General features: G+C 42.9%; 1 protein-coding gene across 4 annotated transcripts in view; it reads right to left on the reverse strand.

Annotated features, from left to right (window-relative positions):
• dhrsx (dehydrogenase/reductase (SDR family) X-linked) overlaps positions 1–23,071 on the reverse strand; it is a 228,790-nt gene that overhangs the window by 23,795 nt on the left and 181,924 nt on the right. For all 4 annotated transcript variants that reach the window (XM_069892022.1, XM_069892019.1, XM_069892021.1 and 1 more), the window contains one exon: positions 12,902–13,109. In XM_069892022.1, the coding sequence (XP_069748123.1) occupies positions 12,902–13,109 (208 nt within the window). The remainder of the gene's footprint in view (positions 1–12,901; positions 13,110–23,071) is intronic.

A 23,071-nucleotide genomic window follows, 5' to 3' on the forward strand; every position in this document is an offset into this window, starting at 1 on the left:
CCGTTGGTTAATATCATCGATTGGGGATGAGGACCTAAACTGGGCCTGGTACTCTGTAATGGAATGGGAAACATCATCCCATACCTCATCTCGCTCAGTGTAAAAACCCTGTAAAATTTACAAGAAAGTCCACATAATTTATAACATGCTCACTCGGTTAAACAAGTCTTTCCTCGGCCTCATCCATTACCAGGCTGAGGCCAAGCACAGAGTTAAGGAACAACGAGGGGCGGCAGCAGTCAGCATTACAATGAGCACGACGCCATGACAGAGCCCACGACCCGGGTTTGAATCCGGCACCACCTGTAAGGAGTTTGCATGTTCACCCCGTGACTACATGGGTTTCCTTTAGGCACTCCGGTTTCGTCCTAGCCTTCAAAACATACAGGGATTGAAGGTTAATTGGTGTATTTGGTTCAGCACAGGCTCATGGGCTGGAAGGGCCTGTTCCTGTGCTGCATGTCTAAGTTAAATATTTTTTAAAAACATGATATTCCTTCTGGACAGCCTTAAACCCAAGGGTATGAATGTTGATTTTTCTCATTTTAGGTAATGCACACCTCCATTTTGTTTCATTGTTTCTATCCCTTCTTTACCTGGACTCTTTCTTACTTTTCTTTGTAACCATCCCCCCCTTCCTGTCCATCCATCTCTCTCACATTCTATCCAATACCTTATCACCTCTTTGCCCCTTGCCAAGTTTTTTTCCCTCCCACTTTGTTTTTCACCTTGATATCACCCCTTCCTACTTTGGTCGTGATAAAAGGTCCTGCATGGAAACAATGACAGACCATTTCTACCCATGGATGCTGTCTGACCCTGTCCCACCAAGTTCCTCTTGTTTCTCATTGCATTCATCAAAATGGCTGAGGAGATCACTGGGATCTCCCTTTCATCTATGGTCCACATTCACCAGCAACATTGTTTATACAGGGACCAAATAATTATTGAGGATGCTTTCTAATCCAGCACACAGTATCTTTGATCCACAACCATCAAGAAGGAGGTACAGGAGCATCAAAATCAAGACTGCCAGGCTGGTATATAGCTTCTACCTGCAGGAAGGCCATCTCCAAAGTGCCAATTTCGGAGGAGGCTAGAGATAGAGACAGATACACACCAGCTATGGCAGGGAGTGTAGGCCATTACAGCCTACAAAGCGAGGGCGAACACTATAGATGGCTGCGATCCTTCACCTCCCAATGAGCTGGACACCTTCTAAGCCCGCTTTGAGAAGAAGAACCAAACAGGCTTACTAGAATCCATGAAAAGGCAGAGAACCCTGTGATATCTGTATCTGAGGGCAACGTCAGTGCATCATTCAAGAGGGTGAACTCTTGCAAGGTGTCAGATCCTGACGGCGTACCTGGCAGGGTACTGAAAATCTGCGCTAACCCACTAGCTGGAGTGTTCACGGACATTTTCAACCTGTCATTGCAGCAGTCAGTGGTTCCCACCAGCTTGAAAAGTGCATCATTTATCCTGGTACCCAAAAAGAGTAGTGTGAGCTGCCTCAACGACTACCGCCCAGTAGCACTAACTTCTACGGTGAAATGCTTCAAGAGGCTGGTCATGGCCAGAATAAACACATACCTAAGTAAAGATCTGGAACCATTGCAATTCACCTATCATCAAAATCACTCTGCTTGGCTTGGCTTCGCGGACGAAGATTTACGGAGGGGGTAAATGTCCACGTGGCAGACACAGTTGCAGCGGTTGCAGGGCAAAATTGGTTGGTTGGGGTTGGGTGTTGGATTTTTCTTCCTTTGCCTTTTGTCAGTGAGGTGGGCTCTGCGGTCTTCTTCAAAGAAGGTTGCTGCCCGCCAAACTGTGAGGCGCCAAGATGCACGGTTTGAGGCGATATCAGCCCACTGGCGGTGGACCATCAAAATCACTCTATGGCAGGTGCAATATCACTGATTCTCCACTCAGCTCTGAATTATCTCGAAAACAGCAATTCATACATACGACTGCTCTTCATCAACTACAGCTTGTCCTTCATACCATTATTATTCCTTCAGTGCTGGTCTCTGTACCCCTCCCCCCCTCTCCAACTGGACCCTTGACTTTATCATCGGAAGACCACAGTCAGTATGAATTGGAAACTGCATCTCCTCCTCACTGATCATCAACACAGACACACCCCAGGGGTATGTGCTTAGCCCACTGCTCTACTCATTATACACCTGTGATATGTGGCCAGGCATAATTCCAATGTCATCTACAAATTTGCTGATGACATCACAGTTGTCGGCAGAATCTCAAACCGCAATGAGGAAGCTGTACAGGAGGGAAATAGGTCAGCTTGTTGAATGGTGTAATGACAACAACCTTGCACTCAACGTCAGTAGTGGAGCGGGTCAAGAACTTTAAATTTCTAGGTGTCAACATCTCCGTGGATCTGCCCTGGAGCCTCCACATTGATGCAATCACAAAGAAGGCTCACCAGCAGCTATAATTTGTGAGGTGTCTGAGGAGATTCAGTATGTCACCGAAGACTCTCGTAAACTTCTACAGGTGGACCGTGGAGAGCATTCTGGCTGGTTGCATCACTGCTTGATAATGGAGGCACCAACTCTCAGGACAAGAATAAACCCCGGAGGGTTGTTAACTCGGCCTGCGACACCACAGGCACCAGACTTCACTCCGTCGAGGACTTCTACATGAGGAGGTGTCTTAAAAAAGCAGCCACCACCCAGGCCAGGCCCTCTTCACTCTGCTAGCATTAAAAAGAAGGTACAGGAGTCTAAAGACGAGCACTCAGTGGCACAAGGACTGCTTATTCCCCGCTGCCATCAGATTCGTGAAGACACTGTCTTACTTTTCGTCCACTGTTATTTTTGTTATTATTTTATTTTTTTATCGTAACATCATAAAATGGTTATAATAATGATGCTGTCTCAAAACACCCAAATTTATGACTTGCTCATGTCAATAATCCTGATTCTGTTTCTCTGGAGCGTAGAAGATTGAGAGGGGACTTGATAGAGGTGTTTAAGATTTTTAAAGGGACAGACAGGGTAAATGTGGATAGGCTTTTTCAATTAAGAGTGGGGGAGATTCAAACTAGAGGACATGGTTTAAGATTGAAGGGGGAAAATTATAAGGGGAAATTTCTTTACGCAGAGGGTGGTGGGGATGTGGAATGAGCTTCCGGCAGACGTGGTCGAGGCGGGATCATTGGTTACATTTAAGGAAAGACTGGATCGTTACATGGATAGGAGGGGACTAGAGGGGTATGGACCGGGTGCTGGTCAGTGGGACTAGGAGGGTGGGGATTTGCTACGGCATGGACTAGTAGGGCCGAACTGGCCTGTTCTGTGCTATAAGTGGTTATATGGTTATGGTTATGGATGGCAGTAGGTAAAAAAAAACTATAGAAAGGATCCTCAGTCATTCATGAGTAAAACACAAATGTCTGCAGATGCCGATATTGAAGTAAAAACACGACACTGGAGAAACTCAGCAGGTCTAACAGTGTACTTTATAGAGCAAGGATAAAGATACATAACCAACGTTTCGGGCTTGCGCCGTTCATCAAGATAGGACAAAATATTTTGACATACTTTGACGAAGGGCGCAAGCCCGAAACATTGGTTATGTATTTTCAACCGTGTCTGCCTGTCCTGCATCGGACTTGTCAGCCACAAACAAGCCTGCAGCTGACGTGGACATTTACCCCTCCTTAAATCTTCGTCCGCGAAGCCAAGCCAAAGAAGAAGATATAAAGTATACTGTCTGACCTGCTGAGTTTCTCCAGCGTTGTGTTTTTCTCTCAGTAATTCTTTTGGAGCCCTGTTTTAGGCTTTGTTTTGTCTGCTTGTATGTGTACAGTCAGATGATAGTAAACTTGGATTTGTATTTCAATTTGAACTTTATTGCCGATATTTACCATATAACCGTTTACAGCGCGGAAACAGGTATGTATTTGTGTGTGTGCGTCTGATGTATCTGTGGGGGAGTGTTCATGTGCGAGCACACGCAGGGGTTTAGGCCTGTGAAAGCAAGATTGGTGTCAGGATTGGATACACACAGGGTCAAATAGCAAGAAGCACTGTCTGCTGTAAGGTAAAACATCATGAGATGGGAATGTGTAAGGAGTTACCCTGTACAGGGCTGTAACAAGATGTGAATGCATCCTTGTACTTACAAGATAAGAGAGACATTGATGGATTGAGAGGCAGGAAGCTAGCAGGGAAAGGATAGCAACAGTTTTAGTCATTGGACAAGCAATGATATGATGATGTTCTAAGCACGTATCCAAGGGTATAAAAAATCACCATTTTGCTGATAACGGCAGAATGCATTCTCCGACTAACATGGTTAGTCGCAAGTGTTACAATCCGGTAATAAAGAACAAAGAACCCTGATTTCGACTCAGTCTGGTGTTTGTCTCACTCATTCATGAACAAAGCAGACCTAACACTGCCTGGATTGGTATTCAAAGAATGTCCAAACGGGTACAGCACCAGGGGGAGATCAGCACGTAGGAATCAACAGCTCTGCAGCAACAGTCCCTTTAGGAAGAAAAGGGAAACATCAGACTCAAAAGAGCAAACCACAAGGCCTGTAAAAATCGCATCAGATTGCGCTGGGTCACTGTTGATGTCAGTTGAGCAGCAGCTCCCAGGGTGTCATGTCAAGAACAGCACTGAGATGACCCGAGCTCGTAGCAACCACGTTGATCGAGGCACTGAAGGACATACATCACTTTAAATTCAGGATGTGATGTGAAGATTTGTCCTTTGCTTGCCTGTCTTCAGCACTTTGCCAACATTCAACAAAGCGCTTTGAAATTTGTTTTAGTGTGAGTGATAAGATAAGTGCCGCTATCTGTGCTTTGCTATTTTTATTGCAAACAGCAATGAATTGCAAATGTGCCACAGTTTAAAAAAGATAAAAGGACACATCACAAGGCGAGATTGGAATGCGAAAGCTGTGTGCTAATAGATACCATAATAATATGACAATCCAAGTCTTCCTGGACTCGGTGCTCATAACAATAACCTGGGAGTCAAATGTTCTGTGTATGGTGAATCTTTGAAATTCTTTTCCTCGGGGAGTTCAGAGTCATTAAGCATATTCAAGGCTGAGACAAATAGATACTTAGGCTAGAGGGGATCATGCAAAAATCAGGAAGAAAATTAGACTTGAGTAATGATTAAATCAGTTAAACAGGAAAGTCTGCAGATGCATTCCCGCTGAGATTCTCCAGCACTTTTGTGAATCGCACGATTACCGTATTTGTTAAGACGACCCTTGAATTTCTACCTAAAATGTAAGTTTTCAACTACACTTGCTGTATTAGACTATCCTGTCTTATTGTCCCAATAGTTCTTTACCAATCATCCCACTGTCCCGTGGAGTGATGCTACCACAATATTTTAAAAGCAAATTACCCAGTAAAGGGTTACAATTCATTAGCATATTTTAAAGTTAACCACCGTCAGCGTCAGCTCCTTTAACAGGCCATTTAAAGCCTGTACAGAACCAATGGCCATTGGGCCCAGCAGGGGAGCTTCACTGCTAAAGGATCGAATTTTATTCTTGGCGTGGGCATCACTGAGACTTCGCTTTTAAGGGTCAGATTTTATATTCAGCATATAAGACGAGCCTGGTTTTGGGGTGACATTTATAAAGTTCAGGTACCACCTGATATTAGATCTTTTGTGATTTTAGTCACTGATTTGTAGAGGTTTTTGGCCGCTGCCTGTAAGAAGTTTGTACTTTCTCTCCGTGCCTGCATGGGTTTCCTCCGGGTGCTCTGGTTTTCTCCCACCCTTAAAATCGTGCAGGGGTTGCAGGTTAATTGGAATATTTCGGGAGCCGAAAGGCCCTGTATGTCTAAAATTTAAAAACTTTAAGTTAAAATTGTTATGATTTTTTTTGTTTCCTTCAGCACAGCAAAAGGGCAGCATGTGGCAAGCTCATCTCCTCTTGTCTTTAATTAAGGATGTCATTGAGCTGGAAAGGGTGCAGCGAAGATGTTACCTGGACTGGAGGTCTTTAGTTAACTCCCTCACTCCATGGAGTGAGGGAGTTAAAGGAGTGCTTAACAGATGTATTTAAAATTAGAAGGGGCATGCATATCCCCTCAAAATTGATATCCATCATCCATCATTCCCGTCAAAATTGATCAGCAAACTCCAAGACCTGGAACTCAACAATCACAAGATAAAGGAACAGAAGTAGGCCATTCGATCCATCGAGTCTGCTCCGCAAATCCACCCTGAGCTAAACAGTTCTCACATCTAGTTCCAAATTCCGGCCTTTTCCCCATACCCCTTGATACCTTGACTTAATTAGATACCTATCAATCTCCCTCTTAAACTTCCCCAACGATCTGGCCTCCACAGCTGTACGTGGCAATGAATTCCACAAATCCACGACCCTCTGGCTAAAGCAATTTCTCCTCATCCCTGTTTTAAATGTTCTAATTCTTAGACTGTGCCCTCTTGTTCTGGATTCACCCACCAAGGGAAACATCTTATTCACATCTACTCCTTTCAGCATTTGAAATATTTCTGAGATTCCCTCTTATTCTTCTAAACGTTCTTCATATGTTAGCCCGTGCATTCCTGGAATCATCCTGGTAAATCTTCTCAGTACTCTCTCCAAAATCATTCCATCCTTTATAAGATAAGGGGCCCAAAACTGCACACAGTCCTCAAAATGAGGTCTCATCAGTGTCCCATAGAGCCTCATCAACATCTTTTTACTCTTATATGCTATTCCCCTTGAAATGAATGCCAACATAGCATCCACTTTCTTTACTGCCAATCCAACCTGGTGGTTAACCTTTAGGGTATCCTGCACGAGGACTCCCAAGACCCTTTGCACTTCTGAATTTTAAATTTTCTTCCCATCCAACTATTAATTTGCCTGTTTATTTCCTCTTCAAAAGTGTACAACTGTACATTTCTCAACATTTTATCTCCTTGCCCATTCTCCTAAGCTGTCCAAGTCTCTCTGCAACCTTTCAGTTTCTTCAATACTTCCTTCTCCACCTCCTATACCCTACTGTGTAATTGGGTCCTTGATTTCCTTAAAACCAGACCACAATCAGTGAAGATTGGTAAGAATCCTCCACAATCTCCATCAGCACCAGAGCTCCACAGGGCTGCATTCTTGGCCCCCTGCTCTACTCAGTATACACCTATGACTGTGTGGCTCAGTGGGACAACAGCACCATCTACAAATTCGCTGACGATACCACGATAGTGGGTTGCATAAAAAGGGGAAAAGAGTTAGCATGCAGGAGGGAGATTGAAATCTTGGCTGAATAGTGCGCACTCAACGTCAGCAAAACCACAGAGCTGATTTAAGGAAGGAACAACCTGACGTGTATGATCCAGTGATTATTGCGGGAACCTGAGGTGGAGGTGGTGAGCAACTTTAAGTTCTTGGGAGTCACTATTTCAGAGGGTCTTTCCTGGACCCAACACACTCTCGTGATTCGCGAAGAAAGCACATCAGCACTTCTACTTCCTCAGGAGTTTGCAGAGATTTGGAATGACATTTGAAACCCTGACAAATTTCTACAGGTGTGCAGTAAAAAGTGTGCTGACCGGCTGCATCATGGCCTGGTGTGGGAACACCAATATCCCTGAGCAGAAAGTCCTTGAAAAGATAGTGGACACAGCCCAGGACATCACAGTCAAAACCTTCCCCACTATCGAGAACATCTACTGCGAACGCTGTCATCAGAGAGCAGCAGCAATCATCAAAGACCCACACCCCCCCCCCAACCCCCAAGCACACGCTCTGTTCTCGCTGCTGCCATCAGCAAAGAGGTCTAGGTGCCAGAAGACTCGCGCCACCAGGTTCAGGAACAGCTGCTACCCTTTGACCATCGGACTCCTCAATAGCAAACTCAATAAAGGACTCATTTAAGGACTCTTGCACTTCATTGACTTTTTTTCCCCTCCCTGTATTGCACAGTTTGTTTACACGTCTTTATTTGTTTACATGTTTACCTAGTGTACAGGTTTTTTTGCACTATCAATAAGTGATCATTCTGCTTCGCCCCAGGAGAAAGAATCTCAGGAGTGTACGTGTACACTCAGGAGTGTGCATGTACTCTGACAATAAATCTGAATAAGTCAACAGTACAGCCACTTTCCCAGGTAGGGGAGCCTAAAACACATAAGAGAGCATCGGTTTAAGGTGAGAGAAACACAGAGGGTAGAGCAAGTGTGGAACAAGCTGTCAGTGGAAGCTGGAGAGGTGGGTATAATTATGCTGTTTGAAAGTTATTTAGGCAGGTAACACAGATAAGAAAGTTTGGGAAGAAAATGAGCCAAAATGCAGGCAAATAACACTAGCTCAACTTGACCACTTGGTCAGTTCTACTATCAAGTCCAGGAAAGGAGCATATCACACAGGATCATAAATTACAACGTGTAGTAGTCAGTTATGAGAAAGTAGGAACAATGGGCCACGTGGCTTCTCGACACTGCCTCACCTTTCAATGTCATCATGGTTTGTCTGCCCAGTCTCCTCTCCTCTTGTGCCACTTTCCCCAAACCTCTCAATTCCCTGACCCTTCACAAAAAAATTTCAACTCTCCTCATGGTGCTGAATTTCAGAGATTGTGTAAAACGTTGTTGCGCACGTCAGTTGTGAAGTACCAACCCCTAATCTTGTAACCTCTTTCCTTTGCGATTCTCTCACTCGTGGAAGCATCTCGGCATCTACCCTGATTGCCCATCTTTCTTTTAAGCTCCAAATAGAATGGGTGAACAACATCTTGGAAGTGTTTGCACAAGATTTATGTGTTTGCTTTAAAATAATCAAAGCATGGTCTTCACTAAGTAGGAATGAAAGAAAATTCATGTAGTTATTAGTTTTTAAATTTTGCATGCTATATGATTTTCAATCTGTCTGTCAGAATATTGACCAGAGAGGCAGGCATACTAAACTGTAGATAGTGGCATCTACCTTGAAGTTAATATTAATGCTAAATCTTTCCTGCTTTGTCGTTTCTGCTCGAGATCATGACTATTCCTTTTGGAACAGTGCACAGCTGTTCTGTTAAAATTGCCTTAGAATAATTGGACGTTATCCTGCGATATTGGACTGTGAAAACTGTTCATCTATTAAGCAGGAGGTTTGTGCCTGAAATGCGTAAATTTTCATCTGTGATTAAGCAAAGGTACCCTGTGCATTTTGTTTTGTCCTTTTGCATTGCTTGACAGTTGACATATCCACAAAATTATTAATTTGACTATACAGTAACAGGGCATTCACCCCCGCGAGTTTATGCTTCCTTTTATGTGTCTTCCCATCACACGCTTCATCACATTCTCCTGCACCTATGTAGATTTCCTTTACCATACTATTAACTTCATCTACTGTGCATGGTAGTGAGCTCCCTATCTAGCCACTCTGAGTAAAGAGTTTTCTCTTGAACAAACCATTGTATTCATTCATTATAATTGTGTCCAGATGACTATTAGATTTCATCTCTCTCATGTGGGAACATCTTCTCTCCAGGTATCCTGTCAAATTCTTCCATAACCTCATCTCAAAGAAAGCAAATGCTCAGTATGCCAGAGAACCATAGAAGACTACAGCACCTCAACAGGCTCTTTGGCCCATCTAGTCTGTGCTGAACTATTATTCTGTCTCATCCCACTGACCTGCATCCAAATCATATCCACTCCATACCTCTCCCATCCACGTACCCGTCCAAATTTTTCTTAAATATTAAACTAGAGTCCACATTCACCACTTCAGTTGGCAGCTCGTTTCACAGTCCCACCACTCTCAGTGTGAAGAAGTTCCCACTAACGATCTCCCTAACCTCTCCCCTTTAACACTTAACCCACGTCCTCTGGTTTATATCTCACCTGACCTCAGTGGAAAAAGCTTACTTTTAGTTAGGAAGGTGCAGTCTTTAGGTCTAAATTTTAAGATAGTCAAATGGATTGAACATTGGCTGAAAGGGAGAGGCCAGAGAGTGGTAGTGGATAATTGTCTGTCAGGTTGGAGGCCGGTGACCAGTGGTGTGCCTCAAGGATCTGTATTGGGCCCATTGTTGTTCGTTATATACATTAATGATCTAGATGATGGGGTGGTGAATTGGATTAGTAAATATGCAGACGATACTAAGATAGGTGGAATAGTGGATAATGAAGAAGGTTTTCAAGGATTGCAGAGGGATTTGGGCTGCTTAGAAAAGTGGGCTGAAAAATGGCAGATGGAATTTAATGCTGATAAGTGTGAGGTGCTTCATTTTTGTAAGAAGAATCAGAATAGGACATATGTGGTAAATGGGAGAGCATTGAGGAATACAGAAGAGCAGAAAGATTTAGGAGTAACGGTACATCGTTCCCTGAAGGTAGAAACTCACGTGAATAGGGTGGTGAAGAAGGCTTTTAGTATGCTGGCCTTTATCAATCATTGCATGGAATATAGGAGTTGGGAGGTGATGTTGAGATTGTATAAGACGTTGGTGCGGCCTAATTTGGAGTTCTGTGTGCAGTTCTGGTCGCCTAATTATAGGAAGGATATAAACAGAGTGGAGAGAGTGCAGAGAAGGTTTACCAGAATGTTGCCTGGGTTTAAGCATCTGGAGTATGGGGAGAGATTGGACAGATTGGGTCTTTATTCTTTGGAGCGTAGAAGGTTGAGAGGGGATTTGATAGAAGTATTTAAGATTATGAAAGGGATAGACAGAATGGATGTGGATAGACTATTTCCGTTAAGAGGAGGAAAGATTAAAACAAGAGGACATGAGTTAAGAATTAAGGGGCAGAGGTTTAGAGGTAACATGAGGGGGAACTTCTTTACTCAGAGAGTGGTAGCTGTGTGGAATGATCTTCCGGGAGAAATAGTGGCGGCGGAGTCAATTGTATTATTTAAGAAAAGGTTGGACAGGTATATGGATGAGAAGAAGATGGAGGGTTATGGGCATTGTGCAGGGAGGTGGGATTAGAAAGGGGTGTTTGGTTCGGTGCGGACTAGAAGGGCCTAATGGCCTGTTTCCGTGCTGTAATTGTTATGTTATGTTATGTTATGTTATTAGTACCCCTATTAGTACCTTTACTCTATTAGTACCCCTCATAATTTTGCATACCTCTGTCAAATCTCCCCTCATTCTTCTATGCTCCAGGGAATAAGTCTTAACCTATTTAACCCTGTAACTCAGTTTCTTAGGTCCTGGTATCATCCTAGTAAATATTCTCTGCACTCTTTCAATCTTATTTATATCTTTCCTGCAGTTAGGTGAGCAAAACTGCACACAATACTCCAAGTTAAGTCTACCCATGTCTTGTGCAATTTCACCATAATATCCCAACTCCTATGCTCAATACTGATTTATGAAGGCTAATGGGCCAAAAGCTCTCTACAACCATATCTACCTGTGGTGCCACTTTCAGGGAATAATGTATCTGTATCCCAAATTCCTCTGTTCCAGTGCACTTCTCAGTGCCCTACCGTTTACCATGTACGGCCTACCTTGGATTGTCCTTCCAAAATGCAACACCTCACAATTGTCTGCATTAAATTCCATCTGCCACATTGCAGCCCATTTTTTCAGCTGGTCCAGATCCCTCTTCATGATTGGAAAGCTTTCCTCTATTTGCTATGTCATTTACCAATGGAGACCACACCTTACGTTTTTTTTAGAACTGTTATGAGCCCAGAGAACCCCAAATCCCAGCAGCATAGATATTCTCCAAGTTAAACGAAAGTTGCTTTTACGAATCTTTAAACATGAAAACAGCATCACACTTTAACGTATCACTATTGACTTAACTAACCTAACTTAACCCCCTTCTAATTCTAAGCACACGTGTATGTAATGTGTGTGTAAGTTCAGAAAAGTTCTTTGGTTCTTACTCATTCCTCCAAGTTCATATACTGTGCAAGAATTTAACATTTATAAAGTTCACCAGCCTTTGGTGCTTCAAAAGTAAATGGTTACCGCTCAGGAAGGTTCTTGCCAGTTTTCAGAGATAGAGATTCGCTGTTCGCTGGACATTAACAACTGATTCCTTTTTAATCATCCACATTAGTGTTTTGCCAACAAAACTTATCCCATCAGGGTTCTTCAGATGAAAACCTCTTTCTTTCGGGTCACCACAGAGTTCCTGTTTGTTTCACTTATTCCAAGTGAAATGTTAGACAGGTAATCTTCTCCTCTTGCATGAACCACAAGGTCTTTGACCAGGCTGAACTAAGCAATCACAATCCATCTTCCAAATGGGGTTTTCCACAAGCTTGCCAGCTTGTCCTGTTCCAATCCCAGCTGCTGCTGCTGACTGTAAAACTGCAGAACTGATCTCTCTCTCTCTCTCTCTCTCTCTCTCTATCTCTCTCTCTCTCAGAAAAAAGACCTGTTTTACCCTCTCAGCTTGCAAAACCACATGACCCTCCTAGAACAGCAAGTTCCACTCCAGACAGTCTGCCTCTCCGACAAGCTCTTTCATCTGTTGCCTTTTTGTAAACAACAATCCATTAGTGAAGCCTCTTGGGCACTCTCCAAAGCTCTTGCAAAGATTGTTGGCCCTGATATGTCTAGCATGGGGCAGAGCTTCAGCATTTTAAATAAGATCTGTTTTAAAATGTTTGTATGTGACCTGCACTTAAAAAAAAACTGCCTCAATTTATCTCCCAAAAACATATCTATATACAATACAAACACAATGTAATCTGTCACACAATCATATCTCAAAAATGGGGCATGAATCAGGAACCTGCTAACTCACAGTTGATGCTTCATACAGTATAAGAGTTAAAGCATTATTCCTGGCCTCATTTCATATGTCGAGCTAAACTCTTCATAGCATGAATCAATGGAGTTTGGTTTGCACTAGTTTTAAGGAGAAAGGTAAGCTGGAACTGGATTGCTGGCGTCAGCAGCTGGGAGAAATACAGAGCAAAAGCCTCATACCTTAAAGAGCAACCAAGAGGTCAACCACTTGCACAGTTTGAAGAGCCTCGTGGTGTGCTTGTAGAGATCTGTGTTGACAACTCCTGGGTCCACTACATTCGAAGTTACGTAACTCCCCTCTGCTGCCAGACGTTGGTGCAGTTGGTATGAGAAAAGGACAAGGGCAAGCTTGCTCTGGGCATAAGCTCCATGGGATGTGTAACAGTGTCTGCACAAAACAAAAAGCACGTTTATTTAGTACACTATCCACATCCTGAACAACTCTCAGTTACAGGTTCAATGTCTTGAGCTCAGGAGGGATGCACTTACTTCTCAGACAGGACAACAAAAGTTTTCTAAGTTGTTGAGAGCGCTGTTCCATCAGGCTAAACTGAATAAAAATGGCCTATTTTCTCAACCATTTCGAAGAATAAAAGTGATCTCACCAAAACGTGAAAGGGCTGCCAGTCAGTCTGTTTCTTTCGATGGAACTATGCTCTCAGGAAAAGCAGTGAGACATTTTAGCTTGGGAGGGTAACAATTTCTTGCTAGAGCGCTATGGATCTTTAAAATTCTCCACCACGAACAGCTACAGGTGTTGATGTTGAGTCTATTAAGCACTGAATGAAACCCAAAAGTCTGCAGATGGTGTGATTGCAGTAAATAAAAACACACAGAAATGCTGGAAGAACTCAGCCAGTCTCACACACCTGTCATATATCTTTACCTCCTATTAAGCAGTGAGATTGGTGGAAATTTTCAATGCAGTGGGGGCGGGTGTCAAATGATTAGGGGACTGGGCAAGGAAGTCTTTAGGCAGAAGACCGGCCATGAACTTGTCCACTGGCAGACCCAGAATCAAGTGGCCCACTTCTGATCTTTATTACTTTTATTCTCCTCAGCGCCAGGGAACTGAAGTCTGGCTCTCAAACATGATCGAAAGAACATTGGAAAATCCTCAGAACTAGAGAAAGGAAGAGCATTGATATTTCAGGCTGGTGACCTGTCCAGCTGAACTGGAAGGAGACAAAAGGATTTTTGTCGGATGCTGTGGGTTAGTGGTTGCGAGAAAAGATCAAAGAAAAGTTCTGTGATTAAGAATTTTAATCATCAAATCAGTTCAAAGCAAAAAATTTTCATGGTTTAAAAAAAGCTGGTCAATGAGGTGGAGATGTAAGTGCCAATTGGATGGTTATGATTTTAAAATCTAATGTACCTCATTAAAAGTTACAAATTGCTCAATCCACAAGTCGAGGTGAGCGCTCGTGACTCAGCACCTGTTTGAACAGAAGTGTTCAGCAAATAAACGTTGTCACCCTTCCCCCTTCCCCACCTTCCCACCCCTTCAGAGGAGATCTGTTACATCTCTAATTTCTTGTGGTTTTGATAAAAGCTCGTTGATCTGAAACACAAGGTTCGTCCCGTACCCATGAATCCTGTTCGCAGTGTTTCACAGACTTTGAACTACTTGAATTTGGTATCTGTCTATCGCACAGAACACAGTTTGAAGAGATTAGCATCCTTTTATAAACTACTTTCAGATCCAGCGCAGTTCTCAGCCAGGTCCGGGCTGGGAGTATAAGTGCAGCCCAGCAGCCTGCAATAAACTAGTCTGCTCACTGAGCTCAACCCGTCTGGTTGTGTGTGTTATTGCAGGAGCCGTGTAGCTGCCGCTACAATTGGTGACCCCGATTGGTTCAAACGTCTTTGAACCCATCATGAACCGGTGCGGACTCGAAAGGCCAACATGGCCTGTTTCCGCTCCGTAAATGGTTATATGAGTTCATTTGCATTTTGACTTCGCCTTCCAAACTGTAATGGATTTCTGTTGTTTTCTATTGGCAAGGGCCAGATAAATAGTTTGTATTGATCTGTTGGAGTGAACTCTCAGTTTAGGCTTCCCGAACATTTTTTTGTTGTTTTTGTTTATTTTTCTAGGTTAGATGGAGTTTTAACTTATTTTTCTCTTTTCTGAATATTCCAAATTGAGGAGAAAGGGATAATATTGTTCAATATGTTATAATGTTATACGTTGTATTATGTATTTCAATCTATTGATGTTTCTGTTTTACTATTCGATTCTATTCTCTTCTCCTCATGTATTGTTTACTTATAATATGTTTAATAAAAAGATTGAAAAAGAAAGACTTTTAAAATTCAGGCGTCACATCATTATTTCGCCATTTCACACAACACACAAACTCAAGCAACCGAAGCATTCACTTATTCAGTATATACCAATCCCTATCGGTGCAGGCAAGCGGAGACCCTACTTTGTCCCGGTGAAATTCCCAAGAATTCAGGACCTCCTGGACCTTTCATACCGCAGTCCAAATTCCTGGGAAATTCCCTTCTCCGGCAATTTAAGGGGAGTCCCAACCCCAACCGATGATGCATTCTCTGGCTTGGCTTCGCGGACGAAGATTTATGGAGGGGTAATGTCCACGTCAGCTGCAGGCTCGTTTGTGACTGACAAGTCTGATGCGGGACAGGCAGACATGGTTGCAAGGGAAAATTGGTTGGTTGGGGTTGGGTGTTGGGTTTTTCCTCCTTTGCCTTTTGTCAGTGAGGTGGGCTCTGCGGTCTTCTTCAAAGGAGGTTGCTGCCCGTCGAACTGTGAGGCGCCAAGATGCACGGTTTGAGGCGATATCAGCCCACTGGCGGTGGTCAATGTGGCATTATGCACTCACAAAAGTAAGAGTCACTTGCCCTCCCCCCATTCGCTCCTTCCCCCCATCACCGCCCACCCACATGCGACCCCCCCCCCCCAACAGCACAATGCGGGATGAATGACCGACTTCATTTCCCATAATCCCTCACATAGCTGGTACCACTCTGGGAAATCTAGTGGCGTGCGGGATTATGTGTAACTAGGACAGCCAGTCATCCCGCATTGTGCTGCTGTCATGACGGGCCAAACCGGCCCGCTGTTTCAGGAGGTAGGTATCTTTTAATTTTAATCGCTTATGTGATGCAGCATGTAAACGCTGATGTCAAGAGGCTACCCCTGTTTGGCCATTTGCCTTTTCACATTGCAGGGAGAGGGTGGGCCAGGAAAATTTTCCCGGGAACCCTCCTGTGAACCTGCGGTGTGAAATTTTAAACGGGCGGACATTCTCACACTGCAGGTTCATGGGAAAATTTCCCAGCGATCTTCATTTTATACTGCGTGTGAAAAGGCCTAGAGACTTGTGGCAAACAACTGTAGTTAAATCACCCCCACCTTTTGCAGATGATGAAGCTATTAAATTCAGAATTAATAAAGAAGAATACACAAACAGCATTAAGTTACTGCAGGATTTCTGAATCATCCCTGGTGCAAGGCAAGTTTCAGGCAGTAATTTAGTCAATAATGCTTCAAATATGTCAGACATAGAATAATGGATAATAAATTGGAGTGATTACAAGTTAATGTCCCAAATTAGTTGCAAATTTACTCTTTTGTTCTGGGTGAGATGCACAAATGCTGTATAAAAACCAGCTTGACATTTCCCCTGTCCTGCTGCTTAAACAAACAGCGAAACCAGTGATAAGGACAGGGTTCCTCCTGTGCTTTTGAGGAGACAAGATTTCAGATTATTTCTCTGCAGTCTGGTACCAGACATGGAAATTGACTCTAATTATGCAGGTACTGATGGAAGTGAACATTGTTCTGGAGGCATTCCAAATTTCACAATCCTTGGTAGACTCTAATAAAAAGCCCTCAGGCACATACAAGGCAAAGGCTTGATCTGTCTTGCAAAATGTTCCAGAGAGCGATGAAAAGGTTCTCACAGTTATATAACTGTGAAATAAATGACCATCAAGATGACTCTTGGGATGGGGGATGGGGAGGGTAAATAATCCATTGAGGGGAGATTAAGCGGACTGAGTCTATAGTGTAAATATTAGAAGTATCATATAATTTTCTAACAGGGAATAACAGGTAGACATGTGGTGAAAACAGCTAAATCCCCGTTATCCAGAATTCAATCAACCATCAAAAAATCGCAGGGGGCGTGGCAAGATGGCGTAGGGAGAAGACGTGCATTCCCGGTCTCCCCCAGGCAGTTATATAAATACCCGTTTTAAGAATATTTCTTTTCTGTTAAAAGTCTTTGTTTTGTTTATCAATTGTTTTTAGTTTAAAATGGCAACAAAGATTAAGGAAAATAGAGTTCAAATACAGAACAAAACTACACTCTCCGACTTTGGAAGAAACTCGGCCTACTTGCCCAGACACAACCACGGAGTCAAGGCTGGAATCTTCTTAAGGACGGAGCTCATTAATTGGACTGTCGGATAAGCTGGCCTTGGACACCTCTCTGAAAGATGGTGATGAATATTGATTTGAAATGTTTTATGAAGATAAATTGCAGTAATTGGCATTGGTTGCCCGTGAGTTTTAAAAATCTAGATAACATTAAAGTTTATTAGTGATTTTTTTTGGATGGAATATCGGAAGGATGAATTTATTACCTATAAATACAGAACAAAATTACATTCTTTGACGATGGTACTATCAGCCCCGCGACCCGATTCACTTCTCTCTCTCTCCCTCTCATTCTCCCCTCTCCCTCTATGACCCCCTCAGGTCATGGCGGCTGATGGGAGCCTTCAGGACAGGGCTGGCGGCGCCATAGGGGCCATCCGGGGCGGGAGCCCCGCCGGCCACTCTGGCCTCCGACACCTTACTGGGCTGGTACGGCTTTGGAGCCATTCGTCGGCGCAAGAGGATCAATATGTAGCAGAGCAATGGCCGTCTACCCTACCCATAATCCCCCACGCAGCTGGAACCATTCTGGGAAATGCAGAGCGTTTCCAGCTCTGTGGGGGATTATGGGTAGGGTAGACGGCCATTGCTCTGCTACATATTGATCCTCTTGCGCCGACGAATGGCTCCAAAGCCGTACCAGCCCAGTAAGGTGTCGGAGGCCAGAGTGGCCAGCGGGGCTCCCGCCATCCCATCTACAGCGGATCTGGACGATGCACCGAGGTGCCACTCTGCATAAGAGCCTTTGCTAAGCTTAAAATTTTATCTGCATTTGAAGCCAGCCTCGAAGTGGAGGCCTGCCATAAAACACCTATAGTCTTAACTATTTCATCAATATAATCTCTCTCCCTCCCTCTTTCCTTTTCTCTCTCTTTCCCCCTCTCTCTCCCTTTCTCACCCTCTCTCTCCCCCCTTTCTCTCTCTCGCCCTTTCTTCCCCCCCCCCCACCTCACTCTCTGCCTCCCCTCTCTGTGTCTCTCCCCCTCTGTCTCTCTCAGATGTACCTTGGAATGTTTCACTTAATTCGAAAGTCCATGAAAGTTTCCAAAATTTCTTTAATTACTCAGCTCACCTTCTGAGAAAAATGGGGAAGTGTTTCCATAGGATAAAATTTAATGTCATGTGAATTATTTCCAACACTTTTTAAAAAAGAACTTTGTTCTTTGTGAATTTTCTATTCTTGTTGTAAGAAACAATTTTTCTTTCAATATTTTTATTAGTTTCATCGTATAAATGTTACATAGATACATGAGAATAGGGTAGAATATAGAATAATAGATGGTATTGTAATCTATGTTACATTAAAAAGAAGTGGAAATAAAACACTAAACCTACTGATCTATTTATTAACCCCACCCTACAGAGGCTATTGGCTTAACCTGGACAGACCACTACTTATAATAAAAAAGGGTAAACAATGGGGCCATAAACCATAAATTTGTTAATCTTACAAATCTTGAAAATAATTGAGAAACGAACCCCATAAAGAAACAAAATTAAGATTCATTTCAGTAGTGAAACATCTAATTTTTTTCAAAGTCAGACCTGCCATCATATCGGACAACCATTGAGTATGAGTGGGAGGGACGGCATCTTTCCAACTCATCAATATGGCCCTTCTAGCAATAAGGGAGGTGAGGGCCACTACAAGGGATTGTAAAGCAGTCAGTATCAGACCCATTGGCCCACTTATTCCAAAAAGAGCGAGAAAAGGATTTGGAGTCAAGGTAATATTAAGAACTAAAGACAAGGTACGAAATACCCCTTCCCAAAAACTGAAAAGAGAATAAACAATTTCTGAACATCTCTTAACGTTGTTTTATAAATAGTCCAGCTTTCCTTTCTTAATTTCTTCATCTGTCAACTCCACCCCCCCCCACCCTGGAATTCCTCATCACCTTCTCTGGTTTCTTCGTACCATTAAACTAAGCAATGCCAGGAAATTCTGGCTGAGGACAATGACAAGTACAACTGCATTTCAATCAAGCAGCTATTATATTCTGCCTAATCATGTAATACATAACAGAGCCTTCGCAAAACATGGTGATATATGAATAACCCAGTCTTAACACCATCCTTAACATTTCAAGAATTCATAGGCACTTTGCATGCATCAATATTTGAGTGGTGACAGCTGTCTCGGAATAATCTTAATATTACAAACCTTTGCCAAAATAGCAATTGGTCCATTGTGTTGTATCCCCCTACACTACGATGACTTTGGAATGTAGCTCCAAAACCGTGGATGAGTAATCTTGGTATCTGTGATAGGAATGTCAGATGGAAAATAACCAGAAGGCAATCTACCATCAGGTTCAAATATGGATTATGTGGCTGCGAATTAACCCTTTGGACTCCATGCTCCTGTTTTCAGGGATTAACAACAAGTGCACGTACTCCATGTCCCAGTTTTCAGGGACTACCAACAAGTGTAGATACTCCATGTCCCTGTTTTCCGGGACTGGTTTTATACCCACCCACTGGTGTTCGTGCTGTAGTTTATGCACGGACTCAGTCCGGAGTACATGTTATGAAAGGTTAAGAAAGGCCAGACTCCAAAAGGTTAATGATGTGTATCCATCAGAGATTAAAGATAAAGGTTCCAACAATGTCAAGTAAGACTACATTCAGAATGTAACGTACATGAAATTCTTTTACTTTGTATACCGTAAGGAGGGTAGAGTTGCCATTTTGTTCAGAGCCCCTCACAGAAAGATTAGATTAAAGGAATGACCCCAAGAAATAAGCAACATGCCTCAATTGGTTCCTAATAAGCAATTTCCTTAACAAAAATCTGCTCTGCAATGAATTGAATTAATAATGGTTCCCACTTTTCACCATTGTAAATTTTTCCAAGGACTGATCATCACATGTTTAATTGGATCGAGCTGCCGAGTGACAGGCAGTTGAAGAACTGTGAGATGGGGTCAGACAGACAAAAATACAAAGCCTGATTCCAATTCACTGTGGATGCACCTGCTTCCAGTTTAACATGAAGGTTGATGTTCAAAGTTGTGGGTGAGTTCACAGTGATTACCACACTCAGGTTTTTTTGTGATCTATTTGAATTTAGTGTGAACTGGCAGGAGTTATATATATATATATATATATATATATAGAGTCATAAAGTCAAGTAGCACAGAACAGGCCCCTGCTCATCCATGCCAAGCAAGGTGGCATTCTGGGCGAGTTCCATTTGCCTGTATTTGGTCCATATCCTTCGAAGTCTTTCCTATCCATACATTTGTCCAGATGCCTTTTGAATGCCAAAATTGTGCTCATTTATAGTTTCCTCTCGCAGCTGTATTCAGATAAGGGTCATCCTCTGAGTGAAAAAGTTGTCTATCAGGCCCTTTTAATGTTCTCCCCTTTGCCCTCAAGTTCAAGAATAATCTACCCTGGGAAAAAAGACTGTCAACATTCACTTTTCTACACCTCTCACAATTTTGAAAAGGAGAATCGGAATTTATTGTCATGAACACATCTTCCAGCAGAATCACAGTGCAAACATTTATATAAACCGCTTTACAAAAATAAATTAAAAAAAATAGTGAAAGAAAAAGTCAAAAGAAGGCAGTGTCTGAGGTTCATTGTTCATTCAGGAATCTGATGGCTGAAGGAAAGAAGCTGTCCTTGTGCCACTGAGTGCTCGTCTTCAGGCTTCTATGCCTTTTTCCTGATGGTAGCAGAGTGAAGAGGGCTTGGCCTGGATGGTGGGTGGGGGGGGGGGGGGGTCCTTGAGGACAGAGTTTGCTTTCTTAAGACCCTGCCTCTTGTAGATGTCCTCGAAAGAGTGAAGACTGGTGCCTGTGATGTCACAGGCTGTTAATGACCCTCAGGATTTTTTTTTCCCTGTCCTGAGTGTTGGTACCTCCGTACCAGAGAGTGATGCAATCAGCCAGAGGGCTCTCCTGTTGAAGTTTTCACGATTATTTGGTGACAAACTAAATCTCCTCAAACTTCTCAAAAAGTATAGCCGCTGGTGAGCCTTCTTCATGATTGCATTGACATGGAGACTCCATAAGATCATCCCTCAGCTGCAGCACTCTCTGGAATAAAGACCAACCTACCTAACCTCTCCTTACAACTCGTCCTCTAGATTCGGCAACATCCTGGTGAATCTCCTTTGTAGCTCTTCCAATTTATTGGTGTACTTCCTATAGCTGGCCGACTTGGACTGTACATAGTAAATGTGCTCTCACCAATGACTTATGCAGCTGAATCATAAGGTCCCAACTATTGTATTCAATTCCCCGTTCAATGAAGGCCAGCATGTCAAACACTTCCTTATCCATCTGGTAGGGCCACATTTGGAGTACTGTGTGCCGTTCTGGTCTCCTTACTTGAGGAAGGACATACTAGCCTTGGAGGCAGTACAGAGGAGGTTAACTAGATTGATTCCAGAGATAAGGGGTTAGCATATGAGGAGAAATTAAATCGTCCGGGACTGTACTTGCTAGAATTCAGAAGAATTAGAGCAATGCATAAAATGATGATAGGAATAGATAAGATAAAGGTAGGTGGTTTTTTTCCACTGGTAGGTGAGACGAGAACTAGGGGGCATAGCCTCAGGATTCTGGGTAGTAGATTTAGGATGGAGTCAACAAGGAATTTCTTTTCCCAGAGATGGAATTCTCTGCCTAGACAAGCAATGGAGGCTATCACAATAAACATATTTAAGCCAAGATTGGATAGATTTTTGCATCATATAGGAATTAAGGCATTTGGGGGAAAATGCAGGTACCTGAGATGAGATTATCGACGGCCTTCTCCTGCTCCTATTTCTTATGTTCCTATCCATTTGAGTTGCTGCATTCAGGGAACTACGAACAGTACCCAATGTTTCTTTGCTCTACAACCCTCTCCAAGGGATTACTATTTACCATGTAAGTCCTACCCTGGTTTGATTTATCAAAGTGCAACACCTTACCCTTGTCAGAGTTAAATTCCATTTGCCACTTCCCAATGGTCAAGAAACCTGGATGGTGAAGACAAGCATTGACTGGTGGCTTCACTGATTTTCTTTTTGTTCGTTCTCTCTGTATTCATTAACTATTTACAGTTCTTTTATTTGTTACCATGATTACACTGTGAACAGTTTATCTTTTGCACTACCAATTAGTGGTAATCCTGCCACACCCGCAGGAAAAAGGGATCTCAGGGTTGTATGTGATGTCGTGCATGTACTCTTGACAATAAATCTGAAATCTGAAAGACTGAAATATGAAGACAGCAGCTCCACCAGCCACACCACTCACCCCTCATTCGGCCATAGAAAATATTAACTCAATTAGAAGGAAGAAACGTACTGTGACAGAACATATAGAAATATTTTTTGGGAGATCAATCGGGAGAAGTTGGAGCTAGTTGCATACACACACTTTAAAACAGATCTTACTTGAAATACTGGAGAATTCATATCCAGAGAGACTTTGTAGAAATTGTGAAGAGTGCCTATGGAGTCTTCACAAGTGATAATTGAACTTTATACATGTTAAATTCTGTACACAGTATAAGAATTGCCTGCAACAAGAGAACTTGGAAGAATGAGAAGTGAGATTGGACTGTGAGGAACATGCCAAAATATATATATATTTTTTTAAAATGCAGCATGGTAACAGCTCAAGAACCCATGCTGCCCAACTATCCCCAATTGACCTCCAACCCCGGTACGTCTTTTGAATGGTGGGAGGAAACTGGAACAGCCGGAAGAAACCCGTACAGTCACGGGGAGAACGTTCAAACTCCTTACAGAGAACACCAGTCATGGCACTGTATCAACGTTGCGATAACCGCTTCACTAATTGACCCACCCCAATTCATGGCACAATTTCTACAGTCCTTCCATCCATTGCTCATTGTCTTGAACTTTATCTGTTCTATTTCAAACAAGCAATATTATTGCTCCAGTCCTCCTACTGAAAATAATATAAATTACA

The sequence above is a fragment of the Narcine bancroftii genome, chromosome 7 (genome assembly GCF_036971445.1).
Source record: "Narcine bancroftii isolate sNarBan1 chromosome 7, sNarBan1.hap1, whole genome shotgun sequence".
Lineage (NCBI taxonomy): Eukaryota > Metazoa > Chordata > Chondrichthyes > Torpediniformes > Narcinidae > Narcine > Narcine bancroftii.